The 19,779-nt window shown below is 40.6% G+C and overlaps 1 protein-coding gene across 3 annotated transcripts in view; it reads right to left on the reverse strand.

Annotated features, from left to right (window-relative positions):
* Nucleotides 1-19,779, reverse strand: part of TEK (TEK receptor tyrosine kinase) — a 103,605-nt gene that overhangs the window by 27,199 nt on the left and 56,627 nt on the right. For 2 of the 3 annotated variants that reach the window (XM_073806056.1, XM_033858007.2), the window contains 6 exons: nt 17,365-17,493; nt 13,905-14,056; nt 11,797-11,941; nt 6,958-7,119; nt 5,016-5,150; nt 1,007-1,294 (listed from right to left, as the gene is read on the reverse strand). In XM_073806056.1, the coding sequence (XP_073662157.1) occupies nt 1,007-1,294; nt 5,016-5,150; nt 6,958-7,119; nt 11,797-11,941; nt 13,905-14,056; nt 17,365-17,493 (1,011 nt within the window). The remainder of the gene's footprint in view (nt 1-1,006; nt 1,295-5,015; nt 5,151-6,957; nt 7,120-11,796; nt 11,942-13,904; nt 14,057-17,364; nt 17,494-19,779) is intronic. The other variant, XM_073806057.1, reaches the window with a different exon arrangement.

The following is a 19,779-nucleotide window of genomic DNA, read 5'->3' on the forward strand; positions in this document are numbered from 1 at the left end:
TCTGTGTGGTAGAAATGTAGGTTTTTGTTGTATTATTCTCTGCATTGTCCTATAACTTCTAAATGTCAGAATTTTTTAAAGATGAAGAAGACATCCCTAAACACAGACAAAACCGTTGAGACTCCCACATGTTATGGATACAAGAAGAGAGTGCCTGGAAAAACAAGAGCCAGTTTACACACCTGTTACTGGGGAGGTAGCAACTCAGGGGCAGAAAAGAACCTTAGACTTTGGGATTTGGCAAGAGACCACAGGACCCTAGCATAAGTGACAGTTGGTGTGACCCAGAAACACCTAGTCTTTCCAAGGACTCCAAAATGCACAGACAGTTCTAATGCAGTGAATCAAAATAGAACTCTCTGGCTCATGACGAAAAAGCTTTCAATTCTACAAAGAAACCCTAGAAGTTCCAACTCATTTTTAATGACCAATATGAGATTGAGAGAAGCCTGAACTGAAGAATATTTTGAAAGAAAAGTTGTTTTATTACTCTCAAATATATATTACTCTCAAGTATATATATATATATATATATATATATATATATATATATATATATATATATATATATATACTGTAATGCCAAGAATTGTCTGTTTTGAAGATTTTTCAAGCAGAGTTCTTTGGCTTTTAAGATTAGATGAATTAGATGAATCATCATCTGTGTGCAACAATCCTAAAAACTGTCATATAACAGATTCAACAAGCCCTAGAAAACCTTATTCATGTTATTAATTTACTTAATAAGTAACTCTATGGAAAGGAAAGGTAAATTTTAGCACAGTCCTGCCTGAATTATCACAAATCCAAACACATGAAGCGTTCGTATATATTACAGGTTGCTAAAATGATTTGATGTGTTGGTGGGGGGCGCTAATGAGCCTCCATTCACAGCTAACTACCTTTTCTGGTTTCTAAGAAGCAGACTTGAAGTGACGGGAGTTAAGTCTAAATGGCAGCAGCCAAGTGTCATTCAGGCAAGGCTGGGGCATCATGAGGTACTTACTGTCGCTGAGGGTCCAAGCGATGAGATTTTCGCTCCATTCCCCCTGGGCCTTGGTGTTGACTCTGGCTCGGACTATGTACTGCTCCCTGGGCTGTAAATTGTTAAGGAGCACTGAAGTCAGGTTGCCTGGCACTTTAATATTCTGCTGATCACTATTCATTAGCACAGACCTCCTCTCAACTTCAACATAAAAGTCATCTTCTGAGCTTGGAAATATGGGTTGCCAGGTCAAATTTAGAGTGGTCTGACTTTTTGGTAGGAGACTGAGACCTCTTGGAGGAGGAAGACCTAGGAGAAACCAGAATAATCATTGTTTTTATATAGGGTGAAGGTAACAACAGCCCCAAAGGACAGCATTATAGGATAACCCTGGCTCCTAGAATAATATACACTTTCACAAGCTATCAAAGAAACACATGCTAGCAGCCATGTAATACTTTTCCTTTTTCCTACCAGAATAGCAAAGCTTTAAAATATTCTAGTATGTAGCTTGAGTAATTGTAAGACAGGAATACAACCCCTTTGAAGGACAACTTGGAAATATTTTTCAAGAGCTCTAGAAATGATCATATACTTTGGGAGTATAGTCTGACTACCAAGGATTTATCCTGAAGAAACAACTCAAAGGAAGCGAAAAGCTAGGTGCATGAAGATGTCCATTACAACATTATTTATAATAACAGACAATCATAAGAAACCAAAATGCTCAAAATAGGAAAATGTTTTAATAAATTATGATATAGCCATCCAAGGGATTAAAAGTTTATTGGAAAAAGTACAAAAGCCCCTCCAAAACTTAAAACACACGAGACAAAACTCTGCTTACCACTTGGTAAAAACCATGTCTACAGCTGGCGAAAAAGGAAGGAAACTGATAAAAATGGAAACACTGGATTTGCCAATGTTCTGGGGTTGTAGGTTCAGTGTTTCTGTTCCCATTTTGAGTAATATATTTTAAAGCAATTTCAGGGTTACTTCCCCTTAGCAAGGACAATTTCAGACATGACAACACTGTGATGGCTGGGCCAGGCCTCGCACTGCTCTGATCACGTCAAGGTTTGACTCTGACCACACGCCAACTCTGACCCCAAGAACCTGGGCTACCAGAGAGGTAACTGAATAGAAACAATACGGGTTTTGAAATCAAAGAGGCAGGAGCATGCCCCTTTAGTTTTGTGACCTTGGGAAAATTCATAACCTCTCCGAGTTCACATGTAGCATGAAATGAAAATACTCATCTTCCAGACTCAGGAGGAGAAATGAGATAGTGAAGGTGAAAATGCTTGGAAGGTGTTAGGGGCTCTGTAAATGTTTTCTCTCTCTCTTCCTTCCTTCCTTCATAAAATATATTGGGCCAATGGACAGTGGAGGAATCTGTAAATTTTCAGTTAATAATAGTATATTGATATTTTAAACTTCAGATATAAAGTATTTTCAAAACATAGAATAGTGATCCTCTATTCATGCATTCTTGGTGGGGACATTATTGCCCCTAAGGGGGCAAAAATTGGTTCTTGGGGTATGAGAAAATTTTAGATAATGACAATTGTTTATGAAGGGCCACAATATATAAACAGATCTGTGGTATTACAATCCATGGCAGAAGAGACATTAAGACAAAACAGAGATTTTGTCTTAAGGACAAAACTATCTAAGAAGTTCTTTAGAGGGTGATAATTTAAAAAATTACAATAAGATAAAGAATCTGAAAAAGAATGAATATACGTATAACAATCACTTTGCTGTACACCTGAAACTAACACAACATTGTATATCAACTATATTCCAATAAAATGAAAAAAAAGTTTAAAAAAATTAAAAAATAAAATAAAAAGGTTGAGAAACTTGGTTAGAGGTGAGAGGAAGGGTCTGTTTCCACCCAATGGGAGAGGAACTCTCACTGGTCAGTTCTGACCACCCTTAGATGAGGGAGAACCAGAAATCAGGTCCTGCCACCTGCTGGGCATTATGCTCCAGGTCTTATTGGTCTTTTCTCCATAACCTTTGCAAATTGAGAGAGGTGATGTCACCTCCTTTTGCTCTTCTCTAAAGTTTAAGTTCCAAAATAAGCCACCTGGAGTGGGTAGATAGGCTTACGATGACAGCAGACAGAGGGAGGACTGATGGTGTGCAGCAAACATGTAAACCTTCTGAGCCTGTGCCTGGTACAGAGGAGCAACCCCATAAATGGTCCTTTCCCTCCCTTTGGGAGCATGACTTACCCTTCACCCCTCCCAACCTGCCCTCTCTCTGCCGTGTGTTCAGAGTATCTTCTCTCCCCTCCCCTCCCGGCCTTCCCAGCCTTTATCACTCAACCAACACACTTATAAATAGTGCAGCTGCCAAATGAATTTAAAAACAAACATCAGCAAAATTCAAATGCTGGGAAAAGATGAACCTTCAAGAATTCCCTTCCCGCCCACCCCTGAGAACTACTTTGAAATAGATTCCAAGACATCTCTAAATACATCCTGGCTGGAACATATTCTGAGAGCTGAAGACAGCACAGTACGGGTCTGTGCAGTGTTTTATGTTCTGTTCCATAAATACTTTCCATCTGAGTCAGATTATGGCCTTCCCCTTTTGATTCATCAGCACCGCTCTAAGAGAGAATTAACTACCATTCGCCTTTTAGCAGCAACCTGATGACATATGAGGGGCCCCTTGGATCACAGTCATGGAGATTCCTTTATCCTCTAAGTCATATGTAGTCTCCAGTGTTATTTTTGGTATTTACTACCTGGTGGGTTCCCAGGAAGCCATTCCTTACTTGTGCAATGTTTCTACAAGCATCAGAGTAGCTACTGAGTTTCATTTGGTTCTTTAAGGATGCTGCTGGTCAGATGAACACTAGGTGGGGAGTGTGGAGGGGAGAGTCTCTGTTAGGGATGCACAACCCCTGCAGAAGAGCCTGATGTTCTTCCTAGCTTCTCACTAAATCATTCCATATCCTTCTGCTTTTAGTAAATGGACGAAAAATAGGAAAACTCATCAACTGGGATAAGGACATCATGCCTTTGGACTCCCAGGTAAAAAATACCTGGATATTTTGCTTCTCCCAGGAGAAACAAAAAGATATCAAGTCTGAAGATCTAGTATGGCAATGTACCTGACGCATTACCATGGGCAAGTTATTAACCACTCTGGGACTCTACTTTCTCCAGTTGCGGCGAGGGGGGGAGCTACTCTTCATTGCGGTGTGTGGGCTTCTCATTGCAGTGGCTTCTCTTGTTGCGGAACGCGGGCTCTAGGTGCATGGGCTTCAGTAGTTGTGGCATGTGGGCTCAGGAGATGTGGCACGTGGGCTCAGGATTTGTGGCACACAGGCTTCAGTAGTTGTGGCTTGCAGGCTCTAGAGCGCAGGCTCAGCAGTTGTGGCACACGGGCTTAGTTGTTCCACAGCATGTGGGATCTTCCAGGACCAGGGCTCAAAGCTGTGATCCCTGCATTGGCAGGTGGATTCTTAACTACTGCGCCATCAGGGAAGCCCAGAACTGCTGTTCTATAGGTAAAAGCCTTTCATTCTATTTGATGTTTTCACTATGTGCGTGAATGACTTCGAAAAACTAGAAATTACTTTCGAAAGTAAATAAACTGGGATTTCTGGAGTACATATGCGGCAAGAGCCTGTCTTGGGCCCTTAAGATGGAAACAGGAAGCTGGTGGTAAAACTCGGGAGCCAAGACGGAGCACAGTTGCTGCTAAGTAAATCCCAACTCCTAAGGGATGTCCCTGCCTTCCTGAAGGGTCATCTGCTTCCTTCTCTGTCCCGGTGGATTGCTGCAGACTCCCTCCCCCAGGGAGACAGACCAGGAGTGCAGCCCAAATAAAGGACCAGTTTGGCTCCAAGTTGCTAGCCTTCCTGTCACTTTCCCACCCATTCAAAAGCAAACCCCTTTCCACCACCATCCCACTCACCCACCACCACCCTTCCTGGTCTTCCTTCCTCTTTCCCCTTCCTCCCCCACCCACCCAGCTCCTGAATAAATGCCTGTTTGCTTCAACTGACCGATAGAAGCTGTTGTGAACCGCCTCACGGGTCCAGGATGCCCTTCCCCGCCCTCTCCACGCCGGACCAGCTGCACGCAGAGCTCGTATTCTGTCCGAGGTTCCAAATAGTTGAGGGTAACAATCTCATTTGTCACTGAGAAGAGGGAAAGTTCAGGAAACTTAAGTTGGCAATCTTTTACATTCTTTAAACTGGAATGTTGTTATTGTGAGGTGAACTAATGTTTGGTTTTTAAAAATACAATGTCTGAGGAGAACAGAGAGGCAATCCCATCTTCAGGGCCTCAGTGTTCCTAATAGAAGGAAAATAAGGCTTTTTCATGTAAGTATCTCTGTGCCACTTACACATCTCTGCTCTAGTGTGTTTGTCTTTTCATTTGTAGAGTAAAACCACGCAAATCTTCAGCTATATGGAATACCCATCAGATTTAGGGGAAAAACTCAATTAGAATAATATAAAATAACCTCTGTTTTCAAGTACCTAGAGTGATGGCAATCAACCTATCAAGAGAAGAGACTCTTTGAGGGTATGCTTACAATGACTAGACAGTGAACTTGTGATGGTCATGTCCTAACAAATGAAGCATTCTGAAGTACTTGAAAATAGATCCCGTAAGCAAATGACACATGCTTCTTTTCTCCTTAGCTATTCTATTTTGCCATTCTGTTTCTCCGTGGATATTGCAAAGGTAGATTTTTGCCTTACCATATGATAAATTCCTAGTCGGTAAGAAAACGTATTGGACTGTGTTTAAGGGTTTTTAGAAGACCACTTCGTAGATGTCCACAAAGAGAGGATGGATTATGAACACCATGCTTTTTTAAAAAGCTGCTTTTTAAAAATACCTAGCCATCCACAACAGAAACAGCAGTCCAGCAAATCAGCCTTATGTTGCTGGGATTCTGAATTTTGGCTGAATCTTCAAAAGAATGTGAAGAGCTCAGTAATGATACCAAGACATTATTCAATATACCCAAATCAGCTAGTATAATTAAGCCCAAACCCCTCTTTTTCTTCTCCTTTTCTGTAACTTTGATTATCGACATCTCATGGGTAGAGGGCGCTTTTTAGGAAATCACAGCCATCGTGAGACTAAAGTATTGGTGGCGGGCTGCACATTCCCTACAAGCATGACCGCGGCAGGTCTCGCTATAAGATGGTGCGATTAAAGCCTCTGGTTCAATAGATGACGCTCAGCTTTCTTTTTTTAAAAAATGTGATTTTTGCATCATCATGCAACAAACAGAATTGTCATTTGTGTTTCAAAATAAATTTAATTTACAAATAAATACATTTAACTGTTTTCATGAACTTTTGACATTTTATTACATTTTGGGTTTTTTTCCCCAAAAGTTGGGGGAGGGGCATGTACCTCTCTTTGCCCACATCCCCTCCTCTTCCTGCCACAGCCCAAACTTTCTGGTCCAAATTCCTCTCAAAATCTCTGTGAGTTAGGAGCCTGCAGGCAGGGCAAGACTCAAATACAAAAAAGAATAAACAACTTGATACAGCAGCAACAATCACCCCTCAGGTGTAAGCAAATTAAGTCTCTGCCTTTCCTGCAGGCCCCGGACTTTCCTGTTACCCTGTTCATGGCATAAACTTGTATCTTTCACCATGACCAAGCAAGATAGAGTCAAAAAGAGATTAGAGATCCAGAGAAGCCTGGAAAGGAAATATTGATGCAGATAGTAACTCCTGACACAGGTGTGTTCTGTGTCCCATTTTACATCATGACTTCCAAAAAGATAGCCCCAGAACTCAGAGGACCACCCCCCGCCCCCCAACTCCTTCTTGAATACTCTGAAATGGAATCCACTGCTACAGCCCCTAACTGGGGGTAGAGGGTTGGGACTGGGAGAGAGGATTTCTATATTTGGGGAAAAATTTTTTTTTCCTGGTGCCCCATCTCCAGCTGGAGCCTTTCCTTTCCAAACCTTACCTTGAATATGCCGCCAAGCCTCATAATGATTAACAGGTTTGTAGAGAAGCTTCTTGGATTTGATTGGTCCATCCCCAAAGTAAGGCTCAGAGCTGATGTTGATGACAGCAAAGTTATGTCCGGTGTCAATCACGTTTGGGGCATTCAAGGGCTTTGGAAGAACTAAATAAAGTGTCAAGAATCAGATCAGTCCTTACACTTTGGGGTTTTACTGCTGTTCTGAGATGGGGGTAGAGGATGAGTGCCTTTACACTCCCAACAAAGCCCTCTTAGAGTTCTCTGCTCAGATTCCATGCAGTTGCCGTCTCTGTGATCTCCTGGTTTGCTCTTGCCCCTCCAACTCACTATCCACAAAGTACTTTCTTAAAATACAAGCACTCCTCTGCTCAAGACCTTTCAATGGGTTCCCACTACGTTTCGAATAAAATCTAAAATTCATACCATGACCTGCCAGGGATGATAGAGCCCCTGCCTCCTCTCCAACTTCCTCGTTCCCTCACCTAATACCCTCCAGTCCTAGTGACCTTTCAGTTCATTCAACTAACAATGCACCAGGCTCCTTTCTGTCTCTGGTTCTTTGTTGAGGCTGTTCTCCTGCAAGGAATGCTGTAGACCTCCCATGATTCTGCAGTTAATTCTTACTCATCATTCATCTCTCAGCTCTCATGTGAGTTCCTCACAGGGGCTATCCCAGAACCTTGGTTAGGCTCACGTGTCATACCCTTCCACAGAATATTTTCCTTCACTGCAATTTTCAGAATTTATTATTCTTAGTAATTTGGTGTGATTATTGAATACCAGTCTTCCTACTAGACCACCAGACTAAGTCTGTCTTTCTGTCTGTCTGTCTCTCGGGTCTCACCGGGCTAAGATTAAGGTGTTAACAAGGGCTGTGTTCCTTTCTGGAGGTTCTAAGGGCGAATTTGTTTCCTTCTTTTCAGCTTCTAAAAAACATCTGTATTCCTTGACTCATGGTCCCTTCCTCCAACTTCAAAGACAACAGAGTCATGTGTCTCTGACCCTTCTTCCATTGTAATATCTCTTTCTGACAGTCTTTAAAGACTCCTGTGATTAGAGTGGGTTCGCCCAGATAATCCAGAATAATCTCCCCATGTCAAAGACGATGTATTCCTAATGGGACTGAAAGAGCACTCCCAACAAGGTGAAAATTGGTTCTTGGGGAAAGAAAAATTCTTGGATATTACAATGGTTTGTGGCCTTCCTAAGGGCCACAGTATATAAACAGATTTATAGTATGTCCACAATATTAAGCAAGTTCTGGTTTGAAAGGAAAGGACATCTTGTCAGGCTGTCAGTACCCCCATTTATTCAACTGTAGAAGTAGCCCAACTTGCTTTGAGTCTTACTGAGCTCCCGTGAGTCAGAGGTCCACCAGAATCCTGGGCCCTGGGTCATCGAGAGCACTTATGGGAATGGGGTGGCCAAGAAAGAAGACAGAGAGTGAGTCTATCTCTTCTGCTCATGCGCACGCTCCATTGTGTCACCGGACTTCACTTACGAAATTCAAAGATAAAATTTCAAGTTGAAGACAACAGAACATTAAACCAAGTGCAGGGCCCTGTGTGGACAGGTCATAAACCCATGAAGCCAGGCCTGCACATCACTTTTCCTGTATGAGAGGAGGGTTGCTGGGTCCAGCTCACATGCAACGGGAAGGGATTACACAAGGTCATGAATTCCACAAGGCAGGGATCATGAAGGGACACGTTAGATACTTCCTACCTCATCCAATATCATTTGTCTCTTTTGACTTGTTCCTTTCTCCCTTGCACTCTATAAACAGTACCTGTATTTGGAGATAGGGTCTTTAAAGAAGAAATTAAGTTACAATGAGGTCTACAGTCATTCCTAATCCAATATGACTGTTGTCCTTATAAGGAGATTAAATTAGGACACACACACAGAAGGAAGACCATGAGAAGATACAGGGAGAAAACAGCTGTCTACAAGCTAAGGAGCAAGGCCTCAGAAGAAACTAACTCTGCCAACACCTTGATCTCAGATCAAGGTGAGATTACCTTGATCATCTAGCCTCCAGAACATCGAGAAAATTAATTTCTGTTGTTTGAGCCACTCAGTCTAGGGTACTTTGCTACAGCAGCCCTAGCAAACTATTACATATGAATATAACACAATTTACTTATCCTTTCTAATGGTGATGGATATTTGGACTATTAGGAATAAAACTCCTCAGAACATTACTGAAGATTATTTGTTTTTAACATATGAACTCATTTCTTTTGAGCATAAACCTAGGCGTAGAATTATCAGGTCACAGGGTAGGTGTATGCTTAGCTTTAATATATATTGCCAGTTTTCCAAAGTGGTTGCTCCAGTATGTACTCTGGTAGTAAAGTCTAGTACAGTCAGCCTTCTGTATGCAGGTTCTGCATCTGCAGATTCAACCAAGAGCAGATCAACATTCGGGGGAAAATTTTAAAAAACTCCAGAAAGTTCTAAAAAGCAAAACTTGAAATTTGCCATGTGCCAGCAACTATTAACAAAGTATTCACATTATAGTTACTATTTACATAGTATTTACATTGTATTAGGTGTTACAATAGTCCCCCTTATCTTCAGGTGATACATTCAAAGACCCCAGTGGATGCCTGAAACTGCAGACAGTACCAAACCCTATATACACTATGCTTTTTCCTGTACATACATACCTATGGTAAAATTTAATTTATAAATTAGGCACAGTAAGGGAATATTCAAATTGCCAGCATCACATTACTAAGTTAAATAAAGGTTACTTGAACGTAAGCACTGTGATACCATGACAGAGGATATGGTAACTTAGACATCGTCTAAGTGACTAATGGGTGGTATGCACGAGACAAAGGGAGGATTCACATCCCCGGCAGGATGGAGTGGGACAGTGTGAGATTTCATTATGCTGCTCAGAACAGTACACAATTTAAAACTTATGAATTGTTTATTTCTGGAATTTTCCATTTAATTTTTTTGGCTGCAGTTGACCGTGGGTAACTTAAACCTTGGAAAGTGAAACCACAGATAAGGGGGGATTATTGTTTAAGTAATCTAGAGATGATTCAAAGTATACAGGAGGATGCGCGTAGGTTGAACGCAAATACTATGCCGTTTTATATAAGGGACTTGAGCATCAATGGAGTTTGGTATCCAGGGAGGTCCTAGAACCAATCCCCTACAGATACTGAAGGGCAACTGTATCTCTGTATCTATTTTTTTTTTAAATACTATGATTAAAGACACTGCTTAATTTACCTAATGGCTATTTCCATCTTATATCTGTCAATATGACCGTGAAGAGGCACCAGTGACTTAGAACTAGAGAGGTTTCTGTGCACTGATGTTGTGTGCTGTGTCTTTTATTTAAAAAATAAAAATTAGAATCAGTAACTCTTCTGAATCTTGGCAACATGGTTTTTTACTTATAATTATTTACTTCTCATGGGCAGCAAACATTTCAAGAAGCTTAAAAATAACATAATTTATCTTGTCTGTATACCATTTCCTTTCTTCCAAGAACATGTATGATGTAAGAAATTATTTTGATCGTGTTAATGTCCTACTGAATAAAATAGATCTGGGATTTTCCAGTAATCCAAAAAAACATTAAAGATTCTGAGGTGTTTTATATGGGTTCTCAGGGCAGAGAATCCAACTCTGTGGGGCTGTATTTATGCTCGTACTGTTCTTGCCCTTTTTTAAAAATATATATATTCTGGGTAATTACATTCAGTTCATTTACAGAAATTACCTCTGGGAACAACCAAAGCTTCCTAATCAGGTAGTGAAGTAGTTTACATACTAATCAGCTTCTGTTATCTTGCTTCCTTATCTGTAACACAAGAGTCTCAGAAAGCAAAATGATCTACAAAAGATGATGCAGGGTTTGGAGTCAAGACCAGGTTCAAAACTAAGATTGGCTGTTTGCCAGATGTGTTACCTTAGACGAGTTACCTAAACCTTCTGAACCTGTTTCTTGAATGATAAAGTGGGGATAACAATACTACTGTACATTGTACTCATAAAATTTAAATAAGATGAATGAGCACTTAGCTCAGTGCCTTTCTAGAATATACACCACAGAGTTGTTAGGTGTTTTTGTCTAAATGAATTAAAAAGTAACTTCCAAATTTAAAATTCCCTGTTGTATCTCTGTACACCAACCAAGCTAACTTGGATTTACTTCCACTTTATTTCTTCCCTGCAAGCCTCAAAGGTACACACATCCACTTAACTCTGAATTTTGAAATACTAATTCATAGTAGGAAGAATATTCAGAACTCTGAATATGGGAGAAAATCATTCATGTTAATTGTATAGCATAGCCTGGGCTTCATATTAAGTGAGTAGTCCTCAAAATGAAAATTCTCCAAATTATTCTCTACAGCGAATAGGAAGTCACGAGAATGATAAAGTTAAACTTTTTACAAAATAAAATCACTACCAGACACTTTATGCCAGACACAATTCCACTATTTAACAAATCTTCGCAATAACCCTGAGTGGTAGATAAACTAAGCTGTGTTTACAAATAAAGAAAGGCTCAGAGAGGTCAGATTCATTTGCTCAGGGCCACACCCAAGTTTACTAGCTGTTAGCAATGAAAACCAAACCCAGGGCTATGTAACTCCAAAGGTCATAAACTTAATCCCTCCTTTCCATTGTAATGCACGTAATTTTTTTTTTTAAGGCTTAGTGTCCTGGAGAACATCCAAAAGGTATTTTAGTGGTCAGAGAGCATTTCTATTTAGAAGTAGCACCCAGTGATACATAAACACAGCACCATCAAGGTTACAAGCTCTTTCCCTGGAAAATGGACCTTACCTTTAACAGAAACGTTGAAAGGCTTTTCCACCATCCCAGCCACTGTGTTCACACTGCAAACCCAGACTCCTGAGTCAGGGGGCAGGATCCGGTGGATTGTGAAGGTGGCCACTGAGAGATGACCCGTGTGGTTAAAGTCTTTTGGCTGGAAAGGTCAAAAAAAAAAAGCTTCTAGATAGGTATAAACACAAAGGTTCTGAACACTAACCCCATCGCATTGTTAAATAAGGAGTTTTCTAGGGGAGATTAAGAAGATCATTGCAATGCTTGTATAAGCATTGGCTTATTTCCAAAGCTATTGTAGTAGCCCTGAAAGTTTATGTTGGATTGATGCCCTCGCAGATCCTGCTGTTGTATTTGTGTGTTTGGGAGAGTGGGGCAAACACTTCCAAGCAAAGAGTCAAAGTCCTTCTAAACTGCTTCTGGTAACATTTGTTCCTTTCTGGTCCAATACAGAGATGGCTGGGTGAGAAGACAAAATGGCTTCCTACAGTGTTTGAGGGGCTGCCGAGTATGGTATTGTGGAAAAAGTCAGGGCTCCGAAGACACGTGGACCTGAGTTCACATCCCAGCTCTGCCACTTTTGACCAATTCCTTAGTTACTTAACTTCACGCAGTCAGTTTCCACTTCTGCAAAAAGGGGACAGGTAATGTAAAGTAAGATGTGTATAGTATGGTCAGCCCTCACTAGATGGTAGCTGTGACTTCCACTAACTCATGGATACTCCAACAAGATTTTGGAAGCAGTCAGTTGGCTTCTGCTACCGAAAGGATTGTTGGAGTGGAATCAGGGACATCTGACGTGTGAACATTCTACATATCCTGCCCCCAAGAGGTCATTTGGACCTGCCTTCTGGTCAAGTTGATTTTCAGTCACCTTTGAGAGAAAAATAAGATAACTATTTCAAAATCTTAGGTAAGAAAATACATCAATTTCCCAAAGATCACTTGTGACACAGAGAAATTTGAGGTAGTTCCTGTCTCTGCTGCATTTGGGATTGTTGGAACAGGGAAGGGAAACATATCGGAAAAGTAGCTTATTCCTTTCCAGCAAAGAAGAACGTTGTGATAGCACCCTACCCAGTGGTAGACACCAACAGTGAGGACAAAGTGCAGAGGCAGAGACCCAAGGTATGTATTCAGACCTAAGGGATTCCGTGGATCACAGTTTCTGGATTGGAGGTGTGGGATCAGGTCTATCTAGAGTCAAACGGGTTATGCTGAACTCTCCTCTGCTTTTTGTCAAAGCTAACAACACCCTAGCTTAGGAGGATGCAAGCCATGAATGGAATCCAGCCTTTAGCAGGGTGAGTGCTACACTGAAAATATCTAGTAGTATAAGGAGGTCAGATTAAGAATACAGCCACTATGGAGAACAGTATGGAGGTTCCTTAGAAAACTAAAAACAGAGCTACTATATGATCCTGCAATCTTACTCCTGGGCATATATCTGGAGAAAACTACAATTCGAAAAGATACATGCACCCCAATGTTCATTGCAGCACTATTTACAGTAGCCAAGACACGGAAGCAACCTAAATGTCCATTGACAGATGAATGGTAAAGAAGATGTGGTATATTTATACAATGGAATATTACTCAGCCATAAAAAAATGAAATAATGCCATTCGCAGAAACATGGATGGACCTAGAGTTTATCATACTAAGTGAAGTAAATCAGAGAAATACAAATATCGTATGATATCCCTTATATGTGGAATCTAAAATATGACACAAATGAACTTATGTATGAAGCAGAAACAGAATCATAGACATAGAAAACAAACTTATGGTTTAGAAAGCAAACTTATGGTTACCAAAGGGAAAAGGGGGAAGGGGAGGGATAAATAAGGAGTTTGGGACTAGCAGATACAAACTACTATATATAAAATAGATAAACAACAAGGATTTGTTGTTGTTGGGAACTACATTCAATACCTTGTAATAACTTATAATGGAAAAGAATCTGAAAGAAATATATATGTATAACTGAATTAGTTTGCTGTACACCTGAAACTAACACAACATTGTAAACCAACTATACTTCAATTTTTAAAAAGGCTATAATTTGTTCTACAAAAAAAAAAAAGAAAAAGAATAACTCTTACATGGAGCACTGTCCCATCTGGCTTCACCAGGGTCATTTCTTCATTAGCAGGTAGCGGCCAGCCAGATGCTTTGCAGATGGGGTTAAATTTACCACTGTTTACTTCTATGTGATCTGGCAAATCCTCTATCTTTGGGGTCATCCTTGGCATGCCTGAATGAAGGAAAGAGCACTGTGAAATCTAATCTTTAACACAGGAGAAATAGAAATAATAAAAGTAGCTACCGTTTAGTAAGCCATGCACTGGGCAAGAACTTGGCAAATATTATATTGTTTTATCATCACGTAATAAACTTGTGGGGTGGGTGCTATTGTGGTTCCCATTTTAAAGATGAGGAGACTGAGGCTCTGAGTTCAGGTTGAAGCTCAGATCTTTTTTTTTTTTTTTTTTTTTTTTTTTTGCGGTGCGCGGGCCTCTCACTGTTGTGGCCTCTCCCGTTGTGGAGCACAGGCTCCGGACACGCAGGCTCAGCTGCCATGGCTCACGGGCCCAGCCGCTTCGCGGCATGTGGGATCTTCCTGGACCGGGGCACGAACCCATGTCTCCTGCATCGGCAGGCGGACTCTCAACCACTGCGCCACCAAGGAAGCCCAAGCTCAGATCTTTATGACTCCAGAATTCACACTCTTTGGCCATAATGATGTACTTTCTCAGTGGACCTAGGAGATACAGTCTCAATATTGAAAAGGTCATCAGCACCACATCTCTGCAGATCTTACTGTCCACTCCCTCTCTTGCTTTATAAGGGAATTTTTTTTACAAAAACAAAAGTTCTTCTTTCACTCTGCAAGCCCCCAATACTGCCGATCAACAGTATGTCAAGTTTTGATATCTGAGAGATGTCTCATTAATTGGGAAGTCTGCAAGTGGCCGATGATTAATTATATTCACATTTACATCGAAGAAGTAAAGTGGAATAAAACTCCCCCAAATCAATTTCCCATCAATAGCCAAATAAAAAATACTGCTGCCAATACGGAAAGGAAAAAATGTCTCTGGTATCAACAAAGGTATCAGGAGCCCTTGCTTGTTATCTGCAGAGTAGAGAATGAATAATTCTGAAATGTAACAATTTTATTCTGAACTGTAAGGTCTTAGAGAATTTTGGAACATGTGTAACTAAATGTAAGACATGACTGAAAACAGTCCAACACTTAGTAAAGAATGTAGGAGACGGAGATGCACTTAAAGCAAATAAGGGAAACATTGGAAAAGTGGCTTAGTCCTTTCCAGCAAAAAAGAACAGCCGTCACCTACATGCTGCTCCACATCAGCGGTGGGTCAAGGTAAACACATCAATATTGATATTTTATATTGATATCCTATTTCTCAGGCCTAGAATGAAACAGGTAAAGTGTATGGAACAGGAGGGAAAAGGATCTAATAGCCACAAAGATAATTCCTTGATATATCTGCAGACTTGGAGAGATTGTGATTAGAAAATTTGCCAGACTGTTCAGCCTACACAATTACTGCCATCGGAATTCTTCAAAGTGCTTTGACATTTTCAAACCATATCTTTCCTTCATTGTCCCCTTGCAGTTTCTGCAGCTGGATGGGGGTGGAAGAACAGCTAGAGGGTGGAAGAGGGTGTGAGGGAAAGGGAGCTGCTCCCCAGAAGCCCGGAACCTGGTTCTAAGTTTGAGATTCTCACACTTTTTGTAACATCAGCCTTAGAACAGAAAGGAGGAAGTGGTGCAGAAAATTCAAATCGTTAAGCTTGTTCATTGCCCACTTTCAATCCATGTTCTGGCCCACAGCCTTTCCTTCCCTTCCTAGACCCTCCCAGATTCCCGCCCTGTAACAAAGTCCAAACGCTGGGGAAGAGGAGAAAGTATAAAGCTGACAAGCTAAAGTCTTTGAGAAAACAGTTGGTATTTCCCCACATATTTGCTCTGATTTTTAAAACTCACAGGCAGAAGTCCATAAATGTCTTATTATTCTGAGTGTAGATTTCACTGGACATGTTATTTATATTTGATTGAAAAAGTAATATATGTTTATTATTTTTAAATTTTGAAAATATGCTTCTTTGGATTTTAAAAAGTATATTCTAGGGTAAGCGTTAGCAAACTTTCTTGAAAGGACTAGGTAATAAATATTTTCAGCTTTGCAAGCCCTGTGTTCTCTGTGGTAACTCCTCAACCCTGTTGTGTAAGAGCAACCTTACACGATATATTGTAAACAAATGGGCATGGCTGTATTCCAATACTTTTTTTTTATGAGAACAGATAGATGTTCTATCTATCTAAAAAGGAATGAGATACATACTGACATGTGCTACAATACAGATAAAACTCAAAAACCGTATGGTAAGTGAGAAAAGCCAGCCACAAAAGACCGTGTATTGTATGATGCCATTTATAGAATAGGAAATATCAAGAATAAGTAAATCTGTACAGGCAGAGAGTAAATTACTGGTTGCCAGGCGCTGGGAGGAGGAAAGAATGGGAGTTACTGCTAATAGGTACACACTTTCTTTTGGTAAAATGAAAACATTCTAGATTATGGTGCTGGTTGCACAACTCTGTAAAAGCATTCAATTATACGTTTTAAAGGGATGAACTTCATGGTATAAAAATTATACCTCAATAAAACTGTTTTTAAAAAAAAGTACACAAGGGACTTCCCTGGTGGCACAGTGGTTAAGAAACTGGCTGCCAATTCAGGGGACATGGGTTCGAGCCCTGGTTCAGGAAGATCCCACGTGCTGCGGAGCAACTAAGCCCATGCGCCACAACTACTGAGCCTGAGCTCTAGAGCCAGGAGCCACAACTACTGAGCCTGCGAGCCACAACTACTGAAGCCCACGTGCCTAGAGCCCATGCTCTGCAACCAGAGAAGCCACTGCAATGAGAAGCCCGCGCACCGCAACAAAGAGTAGCCCCCGCTCGCTGCCCGTGCGCAGCAACAAAGACCCAGCAAGGCCAAAAATAAATAAATGAAATAAATAAATTTATTTTAAGAAAATAGTACACCAGATTTGGTTTGTGGGTGTTTGCTGACTTCTGCTCTACGGTAATTCTGAACTAGAATTATTTAAAACTTCATTTTGAGGATAATACTTTTCATTTTTTTCCTTTCATTATATCTTTCTTTTAAAAAATATTTTTTATCCAAATCCCTTCCACATAATTCTTCCACTGTTGTGGATATCCAGGGAAAAGGCTGGTCCTAGAGAAGAGAGCAAAAGAGGTAGGCAGAGTTCTCAGCTGGCCAGTTATCACTTAATGTGCTACAAAGAACACATGGTTTATTCCTTAGTGGAAAGGCCAGTGTGAGAGTCCATAGAAAAGATTCAGAAAGCTGTCCTTTAGAACATGGGATATATTCTTCCCTACTTCAGGGTGGAAACAGAAGGAGTTTAAGAATCTTGGGCTAGTGGGGCAAGAATTATGCCAGAAGACCTTGGTTCAGACATGCTGAACCTGACCCTGACTACAGTGTTACCTTGCTTTACCTTCTTTCTCACACTGGAGCCCTTGGTGTCCCGGAGAGCAGAGGCATCCTTGGAACCGATCACACATCTCCCCATTGGTGCAACTGCACCTAAGCTTACAGTCTGGTCCATAATAACCAGGCTGGCATGCTGTAAACAAAGACATCAAAAACCAGTGTTAAGATAGGGAAGGAGGAAAACTCAGGCTATAGGTGGCTAGTTTTACTTTTTTTCTCCAAGCTACCAAGTAGTATTAATTATCTGAATTACCAAGAAGTTAAAGGGTTGAGGAATTCTGCTTCCAGGAGAGTTGAATAAGCTCCTACCAGGTCACCCTTCTCAAAAATAACAACTCTATTTTAAAAACAACTACCTGAAAGCACTGAAGAGTGATGGGAGGAGGGACAGAGGGGACCACACAGGTTCTGAGGGGAACTGAAATTTGGAAGATGAGAATGGTGTGCTCCCCATTGTCAGCTTTTAGTCTAATGGTTGGTACAGTTGACATTGTGTGGGGAAGCTAGGACTCCAAAGAAAACCTGTAGTCTTACAGACAGAGGAATCTTAGAGGACAGAGTCAAAGCAACTACAGCCTCTGGAAAGTGGGAGGGGAAATCTAGAAAGGAAGAGCCGAGGGAGGAAGTCCCAAATCTTTGGCTGACCCCAGAACCACACATGTTAAGTGCAGACTTGAAGCAACCCAGCTACGGCTAAAAGGAATGAACTGAGTTTGAGTTGATGCCTGAGAGTCAGAGTTTGCAGTTTGAGTCATACCAAGCTGATTGCCTGACAGGACATAATGAAACAAAATCAACATTGTTCAGAGAAATATATCATATTCCAAGTCTCCTCAATGTAACATTCACAATGTCCAAAATACAATCAACATAAGAAGAAATGGAAAATTCTGACCCATTCTCAAGGGAAAAGAAAATCGACAGAGACCAACCTGGATGACCCAGATGTTGGAAATAGCAGCTACAATAACTACGCTCAGTGAAGTAAAGGAAAATATGCTCACAACAAATGAAACAATTAGAAATCTCAGCAGAGAAATATAAACTATAAAACATAACCAAAAAGGCATTCTAGAACTGAAAAACATAATATTTGAAATAAAGATTTCACTGTATGGATGTAGCAACAGAATGGCGATGACAGAAGAGTCAATGAACTTAAAGCTAGATCAATAGGTATTCAGTCTGAAGAATACAGATAGGGAAAAAGAAAAAAACGATTGGAGCCTCAGGGACCTAAGGGACAATATCAAAAGGTCTAACATACGTGTAATTGTAGGTCCAAGGAAGGAGTCTGGGAGAACACTAAAATATCTCAATTCATAAAATCTTAGTGATTTCTTGAGCCAGATGTGGGCTGGAATGTTAATAAAGGTATTCCTATAAATCTGGGTCTAGAGACATATTCACCATGAAGTTAATGAAGCTTATGTTCTAGACTCCTCACATGCATGTAACCCTTCTGGGCCCTAGCAAAGTTTTCATATATGCACATGTTTTTTAAAATTTGTGTATGATTTTTTAATAGTCTTTAAGGAGGAACTGGATCTACCCCTACTCGGCGGCACCTTTTACTTTAAAGTGTACATTTCTGAGACCATGTGGGATTCCTCTACGGCTAAGGCTCCCTCAGTGTTCCACGGGGGGCAGATACAGCATTTAGAGGGAACTGACTGAGGTTTTGCAGGTAGTTGAAGCTTACTTTTGTGTAACTCTCCTCTTTGTCCTCTTACTCTAAGCCCCTAGAGCTATGCTGTCCAGTATGGTAGCTGATAGCCATGGAGGGCTATTGAGCTCTTAAAATATGGCTAATCCAAATTGAGATTTCAAAGACTCAGTATGAAAAGAGGAATGTAAAACATCTCATTAATATTTTTTCTATTGATTACGTGTTGCTATGGTAATATTTTTGATATATTGGGTTAACTGAAATATTACAATTATTTCAACTGAAATATTACAATTATTTCACCTGTTTCTCTTACTTTTTTAATGTGGATACTAGAATAATTTAAATTACATATGTGGTTTGTTTCTATTTCTACTGAACTGCTCTGTCCTAGAGCACTGTTATCAAGTGGCTGGAGACCCCATCACAGCTCCCAACAGTGCCAGTTGTGGAAAAAGCTGATTTTGTGAGGCAAATACTGAAACACCATTGAGCTCTGCCTAATCCACCAGGTTAGCATCCATTAGGGAAGGTCTAGCATATTTGGCCACAGGTTCATGTTAAGTTACTGTGTGATAGTTGATGTGAAAAGCTTATTGGAAAGTAGATGGGAAACACATACCTCTGAGCTTCACCAAATGGGAAAATATATATTTAAAAGGGTAGAAGGAATCTTCGAGTAGGTGAAGTTAGTATTGCTTGTGTAAGGTCCACGGAAGATAAGACCTTAACTTCCTCGATTTTCAAATC

The sequence above is a fragment of the Tursiops truncatus genome, chromosome 6 (genome assembly GCF_011762595.2).
Source record: "Tursiops truncatus isolate mTurTru1 chromosome 6, mTurTru1.mat.Y, whole genome shotgun sequence".
NCBI lineage: Eukaryota > Metazoa > Chordata > Mammalia > Artiodactyla > Delphinidae > Tursiops > Tursiops truncatus.